Source organism: Atheta coriaria, unplaced genomic scaffold, assembly GCF_025399875.1.
Source record: "Atheta coriaria isolate IRGN ID8LTWV9N9 unplaced genomic scaffold, Caltech_Dcor_3.1 hic_scaffold_6_pilon, whole genome shotgun sequence".
NCBI lineage: Eukaryota > Metazoa > Arthropoda > Insecta > Coleoptera > Staphylinidae > Dalotia > Dalotia coriaria.
The window spans coordinates 12,903,921-12,919,373 of record NW_027045448.1 but is presented as its reverse complement, the minus strand read 5'-3'; the positions used below and the strand labels follow the sequence as shown (position 1 = coordinate 12,919,373).

Sequence of the window (15,453 nt, the reverse complement as noted above, 5' to 3'; positions counted from 1 at the left end):
TGCCGAAAAACGTGCGCGCCGATCGTAAAAATAGATTCGGCACGTGAAAAACTCATCAGGTGCTTGTCCGTCATCCGCGTGACATGTAATATTATACCGCTTACAAAACTTGCAAAATTCACAAACCAAAATCTTTAAAAATTTCTATCTTGCGCTAGGAATAAATAAAAATAAAAAAATTGATTTGACGCATTGATGACATATAAGCGCGCAAATATTTATTTTTCAGTTTAAATAGTTTTGATGAGCGGAAATAAAATGTGCAACACGTTCGCTGCAAACATGTCAATTTTCAGCTGTTTCATCCTCTGCCGGATATGACTTTAAACTCATACTCGAAAACTGACATTTCACATTCGAAATCTCCGAAATCCGCTTTTTATGCCTGCAAATACGCCGAAAATAAAATATATCGATAGATACGTCGAAAACGAGCCCAAAAACATATAGTTTTAGCATTACCTCCGCACACACAGCCGACCACTCGTGTGGGGCATTTTATAGCCCGAACGATATTTATATCCATACAAATATTTACACAATCGGGGAATTTTTCATGCGAGAGTAAATTCGCTAAAATCCGAAACGCACGCAAATCGTGCGCGCGGTATTTTTTTTTGTTTTTCTGTTTTAGTTTAAATCGTGCCGAGCAAATTTACAGCTGGCAGCGCATGACCCCGACTTACGTGTCAAATATTGGATGTTTATATTCATAATATTCAAATTCATATCGGTGTAGTTGCCGTCTGGAAACAAGAAGCCGTTCGATTAGGTTACGTCGAAAAAGTCGCTCGACTTTTTTATTTTATTCTTTTAAATGTTTTAAGCGTGTGCGAGTTTTAGGAAATAAAAATTGTCGAAAATAAAAAAGAGTCGCCAAATGCCGTTCGTAATTGCAAAACGCCGAAAGCGCAATCAATCGAAAAAAGTGGCATTTTTCATCGAATTGCCGCTTATTTTCGAAAGTACAAAAGGCCGCTCGTTTTTCACATCATTACCAGCGACTTATAACTGTGACATCGTTGATAACCATTCATATATAGAGTTAAAAATTGCAGTTAAATCAAAATATGAAAAAAATATGATTTTTGGGTTTTAAACCTTCTATTGAAACTCTTAATTATTCAAATACTAGAAAAAACAAATTCAATGCATTTCACAATGGTCTTTTGCTGCGACATAAGCAAATAGGCAGGCGCAAACTCCACCCCGTGACTAAAGTACTTTAGTCACTACTGTGTTTAAAGTATCACTTTTTATGTCTTAAAATCATGAAAACACGTGGAAAAAGAAGAAAAATGTTGAATACATAGATACACATATTTATGTAGATTACATTCAACAAGCTGCATACAAACAGGAACATTACGATGTGTAGCGCACAGAACGAGCGCACTATAAACGCGACACATAAAATTCGCGCAATAAATAACGATGACAATTGCGCAAAGCACTTCCTCGATGGCGTGACAGCGAAAACTTCGCTTTCAGATGCAATAAAAGTGTCGTTCAACGATAGTTTAATAATGCAATCTGACACATGTGTATTTCACCAACTATCGCAACAGATTTAAGATTAAGATTTGCATTTATTGTATCTAATCCCACACACACACACACACACAAAAGAAAAATAAACAAATGCAAAACTATTTTCTACAACTATAACTATAATAGTTTTAATAGTGTAACTTGGGAAATAAAATTGTCATTACATTAATTGCTCAGTAGTAGAAGTAGATACTGCAAGACGCAGAGGTGTCGGCCATTTTGGGCGCAGTCGTAATGTCTTGCACGTACTAAATTAATTTCGAATTGTTACCACTTGCCAGTTGGCGCGCGCATTACTAAAGCCAGGGCGAAATTATGAATGTTCGGCGGCAATAAAGCGCACACGCGCGGGGGCGGCAATAAAAACGCGCTTAAATTCGAAGCATTTCTTCCGAAAGCCGGAAAACGCACCAAACAGGTGCAAAAATTTTTACTTTCCGGTGTAAATCAGAATTATTTATTCCTCTTTAAAATGTGTTTACAAACCCCTATGCTTTGACTTGCCGTACAAAACCGAACACTACATACTTTTCCGTTCTACTTTTCTTGCTTGTTAGGTTATGCTCATATTAATATTCCTAAACGTTTTCAAGAAAAACTCCAGCGCTCGGAAAATAAACCCAAACGTTTTCCTTGCAGGTTCCACAAGTAGGTATAGAATATTCTCCAAGTCTAGAAATTTGCGTTGAGTTCAAGACGCGGCACGAACCGACGCGATGAAGTTTCATTAGTTTTTATGAATACATCTAATTGCCGAGCGCAATTAAAATTTCTTTTATTACGCTCCTCCGCAACGCTACCCGCAACTTTTCAACTCTTTCCCGCTCGCTAGCAGAATGCTTATGAGCTTATGCAAAATTTCTTCTTGGCGTTTCCTCAATGTTATCTCGTTTGTGATATGGCGATATGTGCATGCTGTTCGTTTCGCATAACTAGCGCATCCGCTCGTGTACGCCTGGTTGCCTACTCTTGGCTAGTAGTGGGCTACTTTTCCAACTAGCTGCGGAAATAAAAGCAAAACGAGCCCGAGAAGAATATTCTCTGGACGCTATCGTAATTATAGTTTTACTCGTACTGAGCGCAGCTCAGCTCATTCGACATGTATGTTCGTAATTAAAACGCAGCGGAGAAAAATAAAAAAAAAAAACGGACAAAAATAAAAATTTTACATAAACATTGAAGCGTGCAGTTTTTAATTAATAACACGGATATCATATCTGCTAGAACTGTGATTATTTCTGGTGAAAATTCTTAATTAAATTCTACATCTGACTATGCCAAAATTTTGTTGATTAAAAATCTGCATAAATAATTATAAACATTTAAAGTGCGTTTTTTGAAAAAAAATTCGATAAATCGGCAAAAAAGCTGAATAACTTGTGATGAAATATCGATAACAATATAAACCTGATAATATTTCATGTAGAATTAAATGCTTTACTAATTTTTGAAGAAATAATTAATTTTGCATTAATAGTGTGCGAATTATTAATGAAAAACTAAAACAATCGAAATATTAATTTCGTAGCCAATTATTTAATAACGCAAATACCATATCAGCTAAAACTACAATTATTTCAGGAAAATATTCTTAATTAAATTCTACATCTGCCTGAGTCAATATTTTGTTGATTAAAAAGTAGAATAAATAATTATAAACAATTAAAATGCGTTTTTTGCTTAACAACTTGAAGTAAATTACGAAAAAGCTAAATAACTTGTGATAAAATATAGATAACAACACAAACCTGATAATATTTCATTTAGAATTTAATACTTTATTAATATTAGAAGAAATAATTAATTTACCTCAAACAATTCGCGGGTAATTACCGAAAAACTAAACCAATCGAAATATCAATCTCATCGGCATACTCGTACCCACAACAATTCCTGTTTATTGCTCAATATTATTACAACAAATTAAACGCATTCAAATGTTACCTTTACCTGTTGACAGAACATTTAAATTTCAATAGCCGGAAATGTTCAACGAGCACAAGCTGCACATTACCGCATCGCAAACGATGCAATGTCGGGTGTGGTTGCTGGCGATATTGGCGTTCGAAATAGAGAAATTAAATAACCATTTGTCTGGACAAATAGTCAAACAATTACAATTAATTATCGCCGCGCATGCGACGCCGCCTCCCCAAAACAACGCACAAACAACGCACGCTTGAGAGCAATTCGCCGCAATATTGTAATACGCACAGATCATTAGTCAATTTTAATTATTCGCAGCAAACAAAGCTCGAAATTTCCCGTTTCGATATTTTCATAAACGAAATCATCGTTTACATATGTTTAACATGACATAAACACTACCGCAAAATAATTATCACCAACCAACATATATCCGCATTCAAGTGCATCATCTTAATGATGTTAATACAATTAATTCATTCTATTATTTGTAACAATACAATACACAAAGTGCTAATTATAATAGAAAATACATAATAGAATTTGTCATCTTCTCGTCGTGCATTCTCTTCTCGCGTTGTTTATTTACTTATTTAATTCAAGTGCGTTGTCGCCGTAGACAATATCGCAGATCGTTTGAATTCCGCCGTCGTCGAACGCCGTTCGGTTTTGTTTTCTTATTTCGCCCGCTTGCGCTGGCTGGTATTAAACATATTGTGTTCGCGCGCGAGCTCGAGATAAGGATTTGTTTTGTGCGGTCGTTATTATCCTCGTAATTGCGGAGGCGCATTGTAAGCGAGGGGCGGGGGCGTAATTGCGAGCGCGGTGTACACAACCCACTCTCGGGGGCGGCAGCGGGAGAGACACAGACGCTGTACACACCAAGAGTTATTATTGCTCTCGGCAAATCATCCGTGGCATTAATAATAAGATAACGGGGAGCGATGGCAAGCTACGCGTAAGTATGGATTGCGAATAATGATTTAACTGCAATTGCAACGAACAAGTGTCTTGTACATGAGATCATAATTTGAGAAAATATCAGTAACAATATAAAATTTATTAAACTTCATTGATTATATTTTTTCTTCACTTCTTAATACTTAGTTAACAAGTTTTTAAAAATTTTCAGTTTTTTTTCCTTGATATTTCTTACAAGTTCCGTTGTTCTGTGTAAGTTTTTTTTACTTTTAGGTGAAACTTGCACGTTCATCATGTAATATGTTTCTCCTCAGAACTTAACTTCACCTCAGCTCGCATTCTTTTCGCCTTTTCGTCTGGCTTTATATATTTTCCGAGGACTCTCATCGCGTTTAGTTTAGTTTTCGCGTTTCGTCGCGTCGCGTCCTAAAAGTTTCGAGCTGTTTGCAGCGTTATGAAAGTGACAATGATTGAATGACTTATTGTTGCTAGCGCTAGATATTGAGAGTGCTTTGTGTACTTTTACACCTTAAAAACGCGCCAAACAAAAAGTAGACAAAAAAACGCCATGGAAAAAAAAACGACGCAGTTGAGTAATGTAACAATGCAAGTGACGAAAAGTCTCCAATAGCGTCTTTAATCACGACAAAAACTATATAGTAAGTTATGTAAATTGTTTATATACGTCTGGTGGGTTAATCGAATAAAACATATTGTTTGGTAGTTTTTGTACAGCGTCTGAAACGTAAAATGTAAAACGAACGCGCACAGCGTGCCTAATTTCGAAATGCGGCACGAAACAACGAGAAAACTCTTTGAAACGCAAGAGTAACACGTTTTAATTGGATTAATCAAGGCACAAGACTCGCTTTCGTATTCGTACAACAATTTAACAACAGACCCAACCAACGCTTATTTAAAATTAACCTTCTAACACCCAAAAAATAAACAAAATAAACAAAAAAAAGACTTTTTGGCACAAAAACTTAAAATTTAATATTTTATTCCTGTTTGATTTAATTTTTATTAAATATTTCATCAAATGTAAAAGTTGTTGGGATTACTGCAGTGTGTACGCACACGCCGGACACAATCCGCACGCACCAAAGGACCAAAGGACGAGCGCATAAATTATTGGCCGGCCTTTTGGGAGCCGTAAAAGTGTTTAATTAACGCGCGGCATGCCAATAAGGCATAAAGCAAGCGCGCCAGGTCGGGCAGCTCTTTAGTGTTGTCATTAAACGCAATAAAATGCGCTGGCAGAGAAAGACCTACTCGACGCAGCGTAATCAGGGATGAAAAGCAACAAAAACCCTCTCCTGCTAATTGGACATTAACAATCGTAAATTTCATTATGAAAAAAAAAACAACACGTGAATAACCTCAAAATGTATGCAGACAGACAACATAACCCAACATAACCTAATAATCGTTTAAAATGCCAGAGTTAATTTGTTGAATATCGAGCCGGATTAGCATCGCTGATGCATTTCGGGTTCGAGTTGGCGCGCGCGCGCGCTCTGATTGCGATTAGCAAGTCGAGCGGCGGCGGTGGCGGTTCCCAGGCAACGCGGCGGCGGTGGCTAATAACCCAGATCCTCAGCATGATCCCCGCACGCACATGCGAACGCGAACGAAATGTGTGTCGATGGTAAAATTTATCGTCCCACGCTACGACGGCGGCGGCGGCAGTGGCGGCGGTGGACGCGCGTGTATGCACGAATAAGTTTCGCGGTACTGCGGAGCTGCGGCGAAAAGGAATTTACAATTCCGATGGGAATCGACGCAAGAACCGATGCGATGCATCACAAATTCATCCACAGGGTGATGCAAAACTCAAAATAAATATTTAATATAAAATTAAAACAAATTACAACTTTCTTGTTAAAATGGAGTTAATAAATGATGAGAGGAAGAGTAGGTATGCAGGTAATTCGTGGCATTGCCTAGAAATAGATTTAGCAGATGAGCGCGCGCGGAGACGGCGAGGTCGGCCACCCCCTCATGAGGATCGCATCCCCTTTTAGCGGCGGCGAGGCACGGCGCAGCACCCTAATCAACCTTAATCATCAATATGCATACATTAAACTTAAATAACTCGTAATTAATGCGCGGGTTAACCGTTTTAATTAACATGTACTCGTTGTGTGTTTAGTTTGAGATCCCATCACGTCTCTCATCTCAATATACAAAGTGTCAAAAGAATTTTAGAAATTTTCTAGCAAATTAAATATTAAAAATGTTTTTAGAATATTTCTTAAAGATAATAATAAAATAAAATAAAATTTAAAAAAATGTTTTTTAGCGATTGACTCTGTATGTGAATTAAATTCAAAAGCAAGAATTGCAGAATTTTCTGCTCGTTTTTGCGCGGGATCCCCAGACGGCAATGTGGGACAATTCGTTCGTTAATTTGAATAATTTCGCTTTAAGTACGTCCTCGACTTCCGGCGGCGGCGGCTCTCGGAAAGTTTGTCGTAGCCGGGGCGCGCGCGCGACGTCCGCAATTTTTTTCGCCTTCGTTTCGCCAAATTGAAACGAATGAAATTAAATTAATTGAAATTTAAACCGCGCGCACGCCAAACACAGAAAAAAATTCTCCATCGAATTTCATCGCACAAACGATTTCCAACCATTACATTTTTTGCTTGCGCGCTACGAAGAAGAATGAAATTAAATTAAATTGTAAAACTAGCGCGATTCTGCGGTTCTATTCAATCAAATACAAGTGGAGTACATTTGAAGATACATTTTGACAGCGTCTATAGCCCGCGCGCGAGTGAGATTGTGACCGTGACGAGAGCCTTAATTCGGCTTAATTCCGAATTGAATTCCTCATAATTACTCCTTGGTCCGCAGTGGGAAAGGCGCGCGGCAATTAAATACCCATTGAAAATTATGTTTTAATTCACAGGCTCGCGCAGCGTGCACGTTTGCGTTTTAATTTCGAAAAGAGCACAAAGAAAACTTATCTGGAATTGAATCAGTTGGAAAAATCGAGTGTAATTTATAAGAAATAGTTTCTGAATAGGCGGCAGTAAAATTCGTACATTCGCGAAAAACTTTTTTTATCTATGCAGGTAAATATAAAATTCCTCTAAAATATTTTCACAATTTTAACGCAAGATTTAACCTGTAACCTTTGTTGTGTTTAATCTGCTTACCAAGAACACAAAACTTGATACGATAATTAACCCAACATTACGCATCCATCTCCTTCATCTCCGAAAATAAAACCAGCATCTCCCACTCGCAGTTGTCGCGCAATTTCGCGCGATGTTTTGTGATTTCGTCGGCGGCGGCTGTGTGAATTGTGAAAATCAAAATTCCACCTCTTTCCTGCGCTCCTACTGCTCTGCTGTTTATCGCGTTTCATTCTTCGCGCAACTTTGCGCGAAATGTTGGAAATGCTATAAACAGCGCGTGGAGCGGTTAGGCAGCGAAGAGCTTAATTAACTGCATGATGTATTCATTAAGTTTTCGCCGAAAACGTATTACGACGGGCGCGAAAACCGCACGATATGAACTTTCGGCGGCGGCGGCGCGAAAGCTAATGCGCGACAATCCGCCGAGTCCGCCGACCGAGTAAATATGTGACATGAGCCTGAAACTGAAAACTTTCCACGTGGGGCGGGCGGTGGCGGCAAGATGAGAGAGCATTATAATGAAATTTTGTTATGTACAAAGTTTCGGCGCGTAATTAACCTAACCTTTAAAGTGTCATTTTGACAGCGAGTAGAAAATTGTTAATCGTAACCTCAAATTTCAAAATAATGAAAAATAAAACTCACACAATGCATTATTAAGCAAATAAATCATCATAATCTAAAGAAATAATTAAATTGCATCTCCAGTTAATTAATTAATCAACTAACTAACTATTAAACTTTCCCAAAATATCGTATTACCATAGAATTCATAATATTCAGATTATTATTATATTCTAAGTAGAAAATCCATGAAAAGTACATTTCAGGTATGCTCCTGACAGCTTGACCCAAATATAAAGCCATGCATACTTCTTTATAAAATGTACACAATTTTTTTTTAAACTTTATACCGCGCTTGACTATGCTACAAGCTCGCATCGAAGGTGAAAGATTTACACGCTCGACGAAAACGAAAAGTTATAAATGAGTTTATGCGCGTCTTAAAAATTTACGAGCGTGGCGATTTATCCGCCGGCATTCAATATATTGCAAGCGCAGGACTCGTAAAACCACCGTCGCAACAAAGCAATGTTTGCAACCCATCGCACACACACCACACACACAGTCTAAAGTAAAGTATAAAAAGTAGCCTATAGAAAATGCTTCATTATTTGGTCAAGCGAAAATATTCCCGTGTATAATATACGATTTTAAAGGTTAGCAAAACTATATAAATCATTCTGTAAACCCCACTCTCTCCAAGATGACATCTTTACATGTTGTTTATGTTGTTTATGCCGGTTATATCGCATGTAGAGTGTAGAAAAACACTTTGTGCGCCGCTTATCTCCGCACTGCTGCTGCTGGTTCGGGACGCCGCCGCCTTCTCTCGAAAGCGCATTCGTCGGAGATAAGGCCCGGCGATAAGCGCAAGTTGTATGCCGCGACATCGGCAGTCTATTCGGCGCGACAAATGGTTCTATTAGATTAGCGATATCCGCGTCGCGCGCTCGGGTTTATATATCGTGTGCGATTTTGCACAATAGTAGCTCTGGCGCAGAGAGTAGGCCGCCCAATGTGCATACCCGACACTTCGTACTCTTGGCTGCCTATCGCTAAAGGGCGAGCGTTGACGATTTATAGATGATTGCACATTTTGAGTTTTGCGTGCGCCAGCCGGGGAATCGGGGGAGTAAAGGGCAAGAGAGGAAAGTTTACGACCGGCCCGCAAAAAGCCATTTGCATGCTGTGGGGCGAAGAGGGGGTGAAAGTGCCATCACGTCACAAACGACGAATGGTCATTTTTGGACGCGTGATCGAATATAATCTACAAGTTATAAAAAATTTACGCTCACCAATAAAAAATCAAAAAAATAAATTGAATATTCATCAAAACCGGCTTTAAAAACAATTTAAAAATAAATCTAAAATTATTTTATAAACAAATTTGTTGATACTGTGAGTATTTTTGATGAACATCCAAGTTTTCCACCCTCACAATATTTATCTCTTCGTAACGCTTCAATAAACTCGGAAACAGCCCATCGCCACATCGCATCTCGTCGAAATTTAAATGTTTATAAATGTTTTTACGCGCGCGGCGCGGTCAAAACCAGCTCTAAATTGCTCGCGTCGCTCTTTATTCATCAGCCCGCGCGTGGGCTTAACGCAAGATGAACAAGATTCTCCTCTTGGACGCTCGACTTTGATTTACTTTTTGTGCGCCTGCATGAGGTATAACCTAAAAAGGATGATATCACAACACCCCGGGTCACCCAGAGCGCGCCGCAACCCAACATACAGTAGCTAAAAATTCACACCGAGAGAGTGAAAAAACGCAGCGGCGGAGAGAACCTTATAAAGCCCTAATTTATCAAGTGTAAAAAGGGATGGACCAAAAAGCCGAATAACTTATGCCCCCATTTAAATTTGCTCCTTCCTGGCAATTTCCCCTCGCAGCGCATAAATCTTCTTCGCTGGGATGCGCACGCGGGGAGTTTAAAAAAGTCACAGCCGTCAGTCGACACATTACGATATTAAATATTGAGTAATATCGCACGTCATAAGATAAAGATGCCTGAAGGTGTAATTTATCACACACCACGCGCGCTTTCAAATATTTTATTTTCACTTTTCATTCACATTGTGTGCAAAGAATAAAATTCGAAAAGAGATTGATTTCTATTCAAGACACTTGCTTGTAATTAATGTATGCAACACGCGTGTATGTGCACGGACATGTTCGGATATTTACATCAAACCGTGACTCGCTCCCTGCGGAGCTATATATCAATTAGGGAGTTTGTTGGAAGTGCCATGTTGTCCTTTCAGTCCTTCTGGTCCCTTTTCCGGCTCAAAACTACCGCATCGAATCGGCAAACAAACGAATAACACACGCGTTGTGTATCCGTGTATATCATTGAGACTAATATGTATTTTACGTGTAGAAAAAGTTGCCTACATTTCAATTCCACGGAATAGAGTTTTTGTTGTTGTTATAAATATATTTATATTCCGCATAATTGAAAAATGATACCAGCGAAAGCTGGGTGGGTATCGGTGCCCGCACACGAAAGGAATTCAATGAATAAATTTCACCACCGCAGCTAATAAAAGGAAGGCGAGAGCGCGAATAAAGTGCGCGCCGAGGCAAATGAAAGAAATACTACATATAGATGAAGCGCGGGCGGTGGTCAGGCAGCATGTATGTGTATGTGAGAGTATGAGTACAAGTATTGGTTGGCGGCAATGTGTTGGTGGTAGTAGTGGTGGCGGTGGTCTGGAACTCTATTCGAGCACTGAGTTATCGGCGCGTGTGCACCGCGACGCGCTCGCAAATCACACCGAAATCCCGGAGTTTATGATTGATTGCTAGCCTGCCGCCGCCGCCTCCGCCGCCGCTCGGATATGTAAAACGTCTGAAAAGCGCATTAATCTTGCTTGCAATAATAATCGCAAATCTTTGAATGCGAGCCGGCGCCGATCCGATTCGATTCTGCAAACATGAACGTACACACACACACCGAGAAAGAACGAAAAAAATCGTGTGCCGCCGACGACGGGGGCCTGTGAATGCACTCGCCGGAAAATGCAAACAACCCATTGCTGTCCGGAATGCATCAGCAATTGATGGAAAATGAGAAAATGAAATCTATTTTCCTGATTGATAGCAATTTCTAAAAATAACCTAAAAAGTTAAAAAATTTAAAACACAAAGATTTAGTTTAAAATTTCTGCTGATTATTGCCTACACTTGATAGCTTTCTGGTTGTCAACTCATCGTTTTGGATTTTTATGACCTCCATTTTGTTTATTTCTTCACCGCGCCCGCGAATCAATGATGCGACGCCGAGCGGCGGAACGTGCGCTATTAAAGTTTCCCCAAAGTCTTTTCGCATTTTCGAGCTGCTGCTTCTAATGTGTATCGAATGGTAAAGTAAAGTAAAGTAAAGAAGATTCTCGTTCCTCCAGCGACGGCGGCGGTAGCACGTACTCAACTCTTACAACTCGTATTACAGCCATATACACACACACACACACACATCGAGACTCAACAATGGACAATTTTCTTTTGAAAAGCAATGCACAAGCTCACACACAAGTTACTTGTTATAAATGACTGCGAGCGCGCGCGCGTGTAAATGCATTCAAAATGCATCGATGTTTGTTTGGTTGCCTATGCAAGAGCACAGTGGCGCGGCGCGGATGAATGCAAAAGTTGGATTGAAGTTTATTTCGGCGGCAGCAATCGCTGCAATAATACCGGCTCGGATATGTGCACGTACGCAAACAGAATGAAAGCGCGCGCGCGCAAAAAAAGCACGAAATAAACGAATCATTGCGTTGCGCGTGCTTCACATAATTAGATTTCGTTGCGGATCTTGTACAGAACTAATCAAAAAGTTACCGCGCGCTTGTAACTCAATGAAAAAGCCAACACAATTTCATTGATACTGACAGCACACTACTAACAATACAAAAAATTGCAATCAAAATAGCGCCAGAAATTAAAATCAAAATTTTTCTAACCTAAAAAATTTTGACATCCGTTGAAAATTTTTATCTTTTAATTGCGAAAACTTTAATTTTGGATTTAGGCCTGAAAAGTTTCACATCTTGGCAAACTAAGTTTGCGGGGACGAAAATTTGCCCACACCGCCGCTTGAGATAAGACATTTAACCGGACGTCGCCCCAAAATGCCCGCCCGACGAAAGAAACATCATAGTTTCGGACCGCGCGGCTCGTGTTTGTGTTGTCAGGCGCGGCCCGAAAGTTTGGCGGCGGTGCGACGGGCCGGAAGACCAAACGTCAGTTTCCGACCCGGCCGTCACCACTACCTCTCCACCAACCGCCCCTATCGAACGGAATCAAACCTCGGAATCCTTCCTTCCTCGCGCTGTGCTCTTCGGCTCGTGCCTTCGTTTCTAATTAGCCAAATTTATCTAACGAATTTAGCATCGAGGCGCGCGCGCCGGGCCTCAACGCACCGTATCAAGATTGCATTAAGGAAGACGACGAGGGAAATTAAATTGAATTAATTTCACAATTTCCTTTATAAATAGTCTAATTGCTTCGACTTTGTGAGCAGCGAGTAAGATTAGGAAAGCGCGCGCCGGCGTTTTGCGATGAGCGTTTAGACAGTCAATTGGTCAAAAAGTTGAGCGTACAACTTTTGCGAATCATACCCGAATTATTAAATTAACATTTGTTCCGCACTCGAGTGAAGAACAACGGCGGGCTAAGCTCGTTTCACGGATAAACACACACCGAGAATCTAATAAAAGCGGAAAAGCATCAAAAAGTCTTTTCCGTCGACGACGAAAAACAAAAAAAAAACACATCCACGCGACACGACAGCGAACAAGAACGAAAGTGTAATCGATTAGAAAACATCACTTTTTCCTCGCCGGCTCGCCAAAAGAAAAGCTCTACCCACTTCGCAATGTTTGCCTTCGTCTCTTGTTTACTTCCTCAGTTGGTATTTTATTTTGTTTTTAAATTCGTAATTTCGTCAATCATTCGGAATGGCACGAGACTCACGACGATACAACTTGCGCGACACATCTCCAAGCTGCTGCTGCTGTTTTTTTTTTCACTCTGCTGCTCGCTTTTTCGTTTATATATTTTCCATTCGCGGCGGCACGTTCCGCCGAGACGAAACGTTTATAGACGAACGACGAGCGACAGACAGACGCGATCCCCGAGCGAACAAAGCGAGATAAATCCTACGAGACACAGATTACGGGATCAGCTCCAACAACAGCCGAGCAGAGAGAAGCGAGAGATGCTGCTGCAGAGAAAGGTCCTGCACGCAGGACGCGCCGTAAGATTAATGATGCCCGGCCTCGGGGACATCTTGACGTCGTGCCGTGTGTCGCATTACCCGTTAGAACAAACGCACGCTGGAATGCCACGACGTCAAGGCATCAGGACATCAGGTTCTGTCCGGTATGGTCCAACCACACGTCCGGATGAAGAATAAAAAAGGAAACGCCACGTGAATGACAAAATAAAGTTGAAATTCCAAGAATTACAAACATTCCGAGAATAAATATATTTTATACAAAATTTTTGAGAATTATGCAACCTGTCGAACGTGTTGCAAACCTCGTAAACCCCCACACCGCCTTGGAAGCAATCAGAATAATAATGTTCTCGCAGGAGTTAATTATGTGTAAGCCTCGAGCACCCCAAGTTCAAGCTCGTTTTTACGATTCAAAACTTTTAGCGCCGCGCACACGCCGAGGTTTTATTGCTTTTTATTTCTCACTTTATGCGCAATTTCAAGGCGAATCAACGCTGGAAATTACACTAAACCTTCGCCGACGTGCGTAAAAATCACTCTTAATATTTCCATTTCAATCTGACGTCAAAATTCCCCCTCCAAAAACAGAAAAAAATTTAAAATCATTTTTTATCAAAATATTTCTCGTAAATAAAGTTCTACGAAGACAAACCGATCATTTATTTGATCGCTTTAAATACAGATTTGGAAAAACGCTCCATATCTCCACCGCCCCCCAGTCTTCGGACTCGTTTTCGTCGGCAAACAGCCATTTTGCGCTCACTTTTCTTCCCCCACCCTCTTGGATATTTCCCAACCTTTTCCCTCCGCCTCGCGTCAGCTTGACTTTGTCTTCAACTATTCCATTTCTATTTCAACAAAAGCGCTCAAGACATCTTTCATACGCTGCATCTTTCTCTTCTTTTGTGCTCCGCTCCTTTTTTTCTATTCTGCTTACATTTCGAAACTGTGCGCCGGTGGAAGGACTAAACTACCACAATATTTCATATTCTCTCCATTCCACGGATCATCTGCGTAATAAAGAAAGTTTATCTGTAAAAATGCGCGCCCGGCGCCTTCGCCGAGCGACCGTGTGCATAATTTTTTAAATTCGCTCCATAAATCTCGCACGACGCCGCCGCCGACGACAAAACTACGAATGTGCGAGTAAGATGGCAATTGCGCGCGACTTCATTGCTCGACGAGGCCAAATAATATTTCATATTTCGCACCGAGCAACGGGGAAAAATAAACTATGCACGAGCAGACGATAGTTACGCTATGCGCGGCGCTCATTTGAGACGGCTGAGAAATGGTCGCGCAACTCGCTCACAAAGCATAACTCACGAAACATAACCTTAACAATCATCTGTCATGCTTACTTTAACATAACCTCACTTGAAATGGACTCCAAACGGTATTACAGCGCGTTTTACGTATAAAGTGCTTTCGGTTTAAATCTTTAAAAAGGTCGACTTAATTTTAGCGCCCCCAGCGATGCCGAATCTTTTTTTATTTATTATTGAACCGTCGTTTTGTTTCTTGTTTCTGCGGTTAGCAGACCCTCGTCATTTAGCGTCGACACCGCAATCGAAAAATCATGACAATAATTTGACGCGGAAAAAGCGCACAAGGTCGCAAGTTGGCAAGTTTTAAGCTGTGCCTGGTCGCTCATCATCTTGGATAAACGTTGGTTCTTGTTTCTTGTTTGATGTTCCATGGGTCGGGGGCAGGGGGCGATTATAATGCGTAACGTCGTTTGCGATTAATTGCTGCACAAGTTTCGGATGCAAAACTCTGTGTGTTTCCTCTCGCTCGTGCGCAAACTCTTGCCGCTGGTGAGTGTGCGGCGGGTAAAAGTAAGACAAGCTTCTTGAATCCTTGAATCCTGCCGCCGTCGTGTTGAATAAACACGACGAGGAGCGTGGCAGGAAGCGGCAGCGTAAAGTACCTGTCATTTCGTATTTGTTCGCTTTTTGACTTTGCTCGCCCCGACGTCTTAAAACTCACTCAATTAAAAAGCTATTTAGGATTATTTCGAGTGCTCTTTTGACAAACGCCCCGAAGGGAAACACTTCTATCAACTTCAAATAAAACAAATTTATTTTAATAACTAAATA

At 40.5% G+C, this 15,453-nt stretch overlaps 1 protein-coding gene across 7 annotated transcripts in view; it reads right to left on the bottom strand.

Annotated features, from left to right (window-relative positions):
- Lar (tyrosine-protein phosphatase Lar) overlaps nt 1-15,453 on the bottom strand; it is a 208,598-nt gene that overhangs the window by 47,769 nt on the left and 145,376 nt on the right. For 6 of the 7 annotated variants that reach the window (XM_065304007.1, XM_065304006.1, XM_065304011.1 and 3 more), the window contains one exon: nt 687-746. The exons of the other annotated variant lie outside the window; for it this stretch is intronic. In XM_065304007.1, the coding sequence (XP_065160079.1) occupies nt 687-746 (60 nt within the window). The remainder of the gene's footprint in view (nt 1-686; nt 747-15,453) is intronic. 7 annotated transcript variants of the gene reach the window in all.